The 7,792-nt window shown below is 37.8% G+C and overlaps 1 protein-coding gene across 1 annotated transcript; it reads right to left on the bottom strand.

Moving 5' to 3' along the window:
* Nucleotides 1-1,400: 1,400 nt before the first annotated feature.
* LOC133321600 (uncharacterized) lies at nucleotides 1,401-4,189 on the bottom strand. Its single transcript, XM_061530685.1, has 4 exons — nucleotides 3,835-4,189; nucleotides 3,619-3,768; nucleotides 2,481-2,649; nucleotides 1,401-2,403 (listed from the first exon to the last, which is right to left on the bottom strand). The coding sequence occupies exons 1-4, from the start codon at nucleotides 4,187-4,189 to the stop codon at nucleotides 1,401-1,403; spliced, it is 1,677 nt and encodes a 558-aa protein (XP_061386669.1).
* Between the last annotated feature and the right edge of the window lie 3,603 nt (nucleotides 4,190-7,792).

Below are 7,792 nucleotides of genomic sequence, written 5' to 3'. Positions count from 1 at the left end.
GTACTGAATTGAGCCTAGAGTGATGTCTGACAAGTTTCGAGAAAATCGGTCCAGATTTAGCTCCCATATATAGTTTCGTCCGATTTCATGTATATGGTGCCCCAAAGTCCCTATATATCTTTCGATTTGTACGAAATTTGGTACAGCCTAATGATTTAGGTCTAGAATGATGTCTGCCAAGTTTCGTGCAAATCGGTCCAGATTTAGATATAGCTCCCATATATAGTTTCGTCCGATTTCATGTAAATGGTGCCCCAAAGTCCCTATATATCTTTTGATTTGCACGAAATTCGGCACAACGTACTGAACTAAGCCTAGATTGATGTCTGCCAAGTTTCGAGAAAATCGGTCCAGATTTAGATATAGCTCCCATATATAGTTTCGTCCGATTTCATGTAAATGGTGCCCCAAAGTCCCTATATATCTTTCGATTTGCACGAAATTCGGCATAACGTACTGAATTGAGCCTAGAGTGATGTCTGCTAAGTTTCGAGAAAATCGGTCCAGATTTAGATTTAGCTCCCATATATAGTTTCGTCCGATTTCATGTATATGGTGCCCCAAAGTCCCAATATATCCTTCGATTTGCAGGAAATTTGGCATAACGTACTGAATTGAGCCTAGAGTGATGTCTGCCAAGTTTCGGTCCAGATTTCTAAATAGCTCCCACATATATAGCTCACATATTTTAAGTAATTGACGCAACAAGGAACCAATAGGAACAAAACGTTCTGAAATTAGTATAACCTAACCTGTGACAAGTTTGCTTGAAATCGCTTAATATTTGGATAGAGCATCCATATATATTTTCGCCCGATTTCAAATAAATTAGACATCAAACTCCTCATGTTAGTCAGATTGATATCAAATTTTGCACAACGTACAAAATTGACCATAGAACTACGTAGTTGCGTTTTCTAGAAGTGCAGACATAGCCCAACTTATGACCTATTTATATTTGTTTGAAGTCGATTTACATACTTTATGGATATATCCAGGTAGATTCACATTATCACATATATTATTTCATCCAATTTCATGTTAATAGTCCTGTTTAATATACCCATAGTGGTGAAGGGTATCATATAGTCGGTCCCGTCCGACTTTACTACTTTCCTTACTAGTTTATATTAAAATAGTTATCTGATTTGTTTCGGGTTTTGGGTTTAGTTCTAAGACCCTTTTGTAATCATTTCACCTGAGGAGGAGAAAAAATTCATAAAATGCAGAAATACAGAATAAAGAGATTTTAAAATATTGCGATGATATTCTCATACTCATACATCGAAAAAAGGACAATTGTCAAGTTATTGATTCTTGTAAAATATTTAATTATCTCATCCAGTATTACAGATCATTAATTCTTTATTGTATTGTATTATTATTGCATTGTATTATTGTTATTGCAGCTTATCATCTCCTTGCTTTTTCATTGCCATTACAAGTTCCAACACTTTTCTTCGCTGAGCCTTTCCCGATCCCGTCTTTGGTATTGCATCAATGAAATAAACACCACCACTCAAATGATACATGCTACCCATGTGCGCCTTAACATGTTGATCGATTTCCTTGGTGGTTAATTTCAGACCATCGGCATTTTTCAGACGAACCACAACACAAGCCGTCAAATGGGACGCCACAAAATCGGGTATACCAAAAACACAACATTCAGCCACACCGGCTATGCGACATACCACCTCTTCTATTAGCTGTGGATAAATTTGAAAATTTCTCGATTTGAAGACATCATTGTCGCGGGCACAAACATGCAAATACCCGTCATCATCGAAATAGCCAATATCACCAGTGTGTAGCCAATTGTCGGGTAAAGCTTTTCTCGTTGCTTCAGGATTATCGACATAGCCGAACCAGGTATACGGTGTCAGAATACATATTTCACCATGTTCATTGGGTCCCAAGTTCATGCCTTTTTTGTCGATTATTCGCACATGCTTATTGGCCACTAGCTTACCCTCGGACCCTTCCCGCCGCTGCATTACATAACCACCATTAATACTCAGCATACCTGATAACTCGGACATACCATAGGCAACACAAAATCCAGGCCTATGTGCATTGCAGGCCAAAATGGAATTCATTTTTTCCTGCACAGCCTGTAGTACTTTGGCACCACCAATCAGCAAGGTATCAATGGATTCTAAGCTTTTTTGTATCTCCCTTTCATTGGTGTGCATAATTAATTCGGCCATGAAATTACCACCACCAAGGAAATGCGAAATCCTATAACGTCGTACCAAATCGAGAAAATATTGCGGGGAATAAGGTTGAGTGGTCACAATTCGCATCGCAGCAGTTATTAAAGAGGAAATTAAGCTAAATGCTCCTGATATCCAATATAAAGTGCTGAAGCTGCATATCACCGATTCCGTTTTGAGCGTTACACTATGGGAGGAAGGGGAAAGTTTTAAATTGTTATTTTGAGGAATTAAAAATATAGGAAAATATTTCTGTGTACTTACAAAACATTCTGATTGAGAAAAGCACGATGAGAACATCGTACACCCTTTGGAGTGCCTGTGGTACCAGATGAGCATATAATTATGGCGGTGTCATCACCCTTGAGATTGAAGCAAGGATATCTGAAAATAAAAAATTTATAAAAAATCTTTAATTTTGGTGGGTCGAAATCTACAAGTGATAGCAACCCTTGGAAGAGTTTTCCATGTCCATAAAAATAAGTAAAACCTTTTCAAAAATACACGCTTATATCGCCGAATGTCATTGAAAAAGATTATTTTAAGAATATTTGCTTGCTATGCGGATCTTCCAAAATATTGTTTAAAAGAAATAATAAAATGAGAGCAATGAGGGCCCTTCACAAAAAAAAAAAAAAAAAAATGCAATCCACGATTATAGCACTGAAGAAAAACGACTGTGTCTTAAAAAAAAAACATTTGAAAAATAACACATTCTTTACAAATCCACGAAGATCTTGCCAGAAATATTCCTTAAAAATCCTCGAAGATCCTTGCAAACATATTCATTAAAAATCTCCGAAGATCTTGACTGAAATATTCTTTAAAAATCCACGAAGATCCTTGCCGAAATATTCTTTAAAAATCCTTGAGGATCCTTGCAGAAATGTTCTTTAAAAATCCACGAAGATCCTCGCAGAAATATTCTTTAAAAATCCACGAAGATCCTTGCAAAAATATTAATTAAAAATCTCCGAAGATCTTGCCAGAAATATTCTTTAAAAATCCACGAAGATCCTTGCAGAAATATTCTTTAAAAATCCACGAAGATCCTTGCAGAAATATTCTTTAAGCATCCACGAAGATCCTTGCAGGAATATTCTTTAAAAATCCACGAAGATCCTTGCAGAAATATTCTTTAAAAATCCCCGAAGAAGGTCCTTGAAAAATATTCTTTAAAAAACCTACGCCTAAAGCTTTGAAGGTCCTTGAAAAAATATTCTTTAAAAAACCCACGCCTAAAGCTTTGAAGGTCCTTGAAAAAATATTCTTTAAAAATCCACGCCTAGAACTCTGAAGATCCTTGAAAAAATATTCTTGCAAATAATCAACGTATATATTTATTACCTAAAATATTGATCCTCGCTGGACTCCTTTGCAAGCAACAGATCCTTAATATGACCCAAACCCTTGACTCCTTCATTATCGTTCATTATGAAAATTAAGGCATCTAAATTTAATTCACGATTCACTTCTTGGGCAATTTGATAATTTTCCACATCACAGAATATCAATTTCGGACGTGTTATCTTATAGATCAAGGCCACATTTTCTGGAAACAAAAAATAAATACAATATTATCCTGACATTCCATAAAAAGCATCCCCCCCAAGCGTACCTTTATCAAATGCTGGATACAGTGCATTTACCGGAGTTCCGCACAGAAATGAGGCCAACATCAATGTCGTTGTATGTGTCCAATTGCTGGCATATAAGCCAATTACATCACCAACTTTTAAATCCAATTTCAGCAGATTCCTGGCCAGTACCTTGGCGTGATGCAGCAACTCTGCGCACGTCAACTTCACACCACTGACATCATGAATTTGTATAATTTTTTGTGGGTGTTTTGCGAGAGCTTCAAAGATGACTTCACCCAAGGTTATTTCGTTATTATACAAATCCTTGCGTTGTGGTCCAGACCATATCTTCTGTTCCGGATCGTAATAGGTGGCCGCTAATGGATGCAACATTACCGTTTCAATGTTAAGTTCGCCCACAACTGAAGTGCCGCCGAGACGGCATTGAAAATAAGGCACTGGGGCGGCATTGAGTTCGGAAGATGACTTTCATTATAGTTTTGTTTGTTTTTAATTGTTATACAAGGTGTTGTTGGTATTGTTGTCATTGTTCGGTTTTACAACGACACGCTGCTTCTCCTCAGCGCAAAAAAAAAAAATGTAAAAAGAATAACAACAACAAAATGCCAGCTATCATGCATGAGAATATGCAACTGGAATTGCAATAATAATAAAATTTATAAACTAATAAACTAACAACGTCCGGCAGGGGCGTAGTGGTTGGAATTTGAAATATGAGAGGATGGGACCAGGCTGTAAATATTGTATGTTTGAAATGTTTGAATTATAGAAATAAATAAGACGGAGTAGTAAGTAGAATCTAAAAATTGTGAACAAGAACGAGGGATGGAAAGGAATGTTTTCAAACTATGTGCATGTTTTGACACAGTTCATATATAAGAGGCCGCTCAATTCCTTAAAAATTCAACGCTTAGAGCTCAGAAGATATTTAAAAAATCGACGTCTAGAGCTCTGAAGGTCCTTCAAAAAATATTCTTTAAAAAATTCATGTTCAAATATGTCCAGTCCCAGTTTCTAACCGAAATGTCTAAAATTCCGTGGATTTAAAAAAATATATTTTTTAAAAAAAGGCTGATTTTTATTTTTTCATATTCTCACACATATGTTTTCACGGATTTTTTAAAAATATATACAATTTGAGTACGCGAATAAAAACTTGAATGGGATCTTCATAATACTTAAAATGCAACCAGGTCGTCATCGGGTTCAATGTCAAAACAGGTTTCAAAACATATTTCCTTCAATCTTAAATCAGCTTCGAATGAGTTGCCATCCTCCTACCAGGCGCCCTCTAAGGTGGCGTATAGAAGTAATGTGGAATTTTCTATTAAAATCAGTTAATTCTGAAATGTGATTGTTTTATAGACCTCATTTAGATTCTTGTCCCTGCGGAATAAAAATTAATTAGAAGGCGTTGCCCTAAAACCAAACACGGAAAGTGCGAAGAAGAATAAAGTTACAATGCAGAGCCCAAATAACTCAATGCAGTCGAAGGTGAAGAGCAATATCGAGAAATCTATCTGATACAGGTGGCGACTCATACCCAAATTTCAAGGAGAAGCGAGCAATCTGATGGGATCGTAGAGGAAGCTCAATGACGAAAACTGGCCAGGAAGAACCGGAAGAACCAGCGCGAACAGCAAACTGAAACAGAAAGATAAGTCCGACCTCTCCACCACTTCTTCCGAAGCTGTGAAGAGGTTTAGGTCTCCGAAAGAGCAGACGATTAACAAACCCCCCAAAAAAGAGCTTCATTTCGGCTGATATGAAGAGAAGGCAGAGCCAAAACAAAGTCAAACACGAGAATTCATTGGCCGGGATAACTGATAGCTTCGCTGATCACTATATTATTGCATTGGAATCTTCCGCAATGACGGGGAATCCGAAATTAATGAAAGGGGAAGTGGGGGACAAAAGTTGATAAGCAACCGTCATCTTATTCTAAAGACTCTAGGAGGCACTACAGCCCTGCTATGCACTGTTGTCAGAGTAGTGCGCCATTACTTACTTATTTAGCTAGCTTGAGACAGAACATTTGCCGAGTCTCGAACCGAACTTCCACTTGACCTTTCTATCGAATTTGTGGACTTCCCCTTCTGCGTGAGCCATCAGTTGGCTTGCTTTTATGTGCCTTTTGAGCTGGGGGCATCCTCATCCATTCTCACAACATGACCTAGCCACCGTAGTTGCTGTAGCTCGATACGGCGATGTCCGAGAATAGATGGTACCACTGATGGTTCATTTGACGTCGATATTCACCGTCGACGCTGATCTGCCCAAATATCTTTCCGAGCATTATTCTCTCAAACACTCCAAGAGCTGTCTAATCTGCTTGCGTGCATCATATTCACGGTTTTGTAGAATGTGAGTTTGGTCTGGCGAGAGGTGGCCTTATTTCTAAATTGTTTACTTAGCATCTGTTAGCCAACACTATTCTCCTCCGAATTTCAAAACCCACTTTGGCAGAATGCTCCTCAATTAGTTCAAAGGTGGCTGTTACAGCTCGCAATGCTCGACTGATTATGTCGATGTCTTCGTTGTAGGCGAGTAACATGTGTTGCTCGGTGTACAGAGTGTCATATCTGTTCACCTTTGCATCTCGTATGACCTTTTCCAGCAGTATGTCTGAATCCTCGTTCGGTATTGAAGGGTTCCAAGAGGTCCTTTTCGACTGTAACTGCTGACTTTGTGTCAGTTAACGTTATCCTGCATAGCCGTAATAATTTTGCAGGAATGCCGAGTACAACAATATAGTCGACGAATAGATGGAATGTTTCGTGAATCCAGGATTTGTCGCAGTGTGAAAATCTGGTCTATAGTGGATTGACCAGATCTGAAGCCGCATTGATAAGGTCCAATAATATCATTGACAATTGGCTTCAGTCGAGGGGAGGAGACTTTCTTCTTTCTTAATCTCTACAGGAGGATGTACCTGCACCAAAGCTTTCTTGGTAAAATTTCCGGACTTCATTCAGACTCCTGTACATCTTGATTTGCTCACGCTGACGTTTTTCTGTTCTTTCTTCTTTTTCTGAAAATACGTTTCTCCCGATAATTCTCTCTCGCCTTGCGTGTTTCTACTGTCACAGAGCATAGAGCCAAATGGAAAGTAGTAGCAATAATTATATCCATTACCGAGAAAATAGGCATTCCTCAATTACAAAAGGCTACGGTCTTCGCCAGAGCTTGGGACAGCCCGAATAAGTAGAAGGCTTTTTTTTGTGGTAGGTTTGGACATGTCCATCCAGTATTTAAGTAAGTCCCAACACTGTCTTCTCCTAGACTGGAAAGGGAAGGTTTGGAGGGGAAAAAGCCATTAATTTGGCTTCTAGAATGGGAAAGCAAGGTTGGTTAGAAAGGAGCCACAAAAATCGCGGACGGAGAAATACAAAGTAAGAAAAGTGACGGATCCGTGGGGAAGATGGCCGACTCTCAAGAGGCTCATTTACTAAACAAAGATTATGTTTGAATATTGGACACATATGAACAATCCTTCTGTAACCTCCCTGACAAAGTGTCAATGTTTTTAAATCTTATATGAGATTAATAGAGAATTGCAGCTGATCCAAGCTTGGCAAACATTTTTACTGAACCTAAAAGAGGTAACTGAGTATTAAAATTAATGTAGACCATTGATGTTCAAAACTTCAAAAAATCCTGTGTTAGCCTAAATGGTTAAAAACATGCTTTCATTTGTTCTCTTTTTCTCAGTTACGCTCTAATACACTTACTCTCAAATTAGCTATGCCCACCACTGATTGAGACTATATACCTCCTAATAGTTTTACCAAGATATGATCAATTTCGGAAATACCTTACCCACAAATGATCACCCGTTTTACAGCACAGAGGTGGAGTTACATATCAAAGCGTTATAATAAAGAACATGCATCTATTTTTCTAAATAACAATTTATTATTTTTTTAATAAATAATTTAATATTTCTTGACAGGTAGGTTTTCATTACAAACTAAA

This window comes from Musca vetustissima, unplaced genomic scaffold (genome assembly GCF_032173495.1).
Source record: "Musca vetustissima isolate MV318-11 ecotype Yass unplaced genomic scaffold, APGP_CSIRO_Mvet_v1 utg11109, whole genome shotgun sequence".
Classification (NCBI taxonomy): domain Eukaryota; kingdom Metazoa; phylum Arthropoda; class Insecta; order Diptera; family Muscidae; genus Musca; species Musca vetustissima.
Note: the sequence above shows the minus strand (reverse complement) of the source record. Positions and strands in the feature narration are given on the sequence as shown.

What these genes read in the sequence shown, in the direction of transcription:
- LOC133321600 (XM_061530685.1), bottom strand. Translation starts at nt 4,189, where the DNA reads ATGTTGCATCCATTAGCGGCCACCTATTACGATCCGGAACAGAAGATA. An exon ending in TGAAGGAGTCAAGGGTTTGG is followed by an intron (nt 2,650 to 3,618) that starts GTCATATTAAGG and finishes TATCACTTGTAG; the next exon opens with ATTTCGACCCACCAAAATTA. An exon ending in TTTCTCAATCAGAATGTTTT is followed by an intron (nt 2,404 to 2,480) that starts GTAAGTACACAG and finishes TTCCTCCCATAG; the next exon opens with TGTAACGCTCAAAACGGAAT.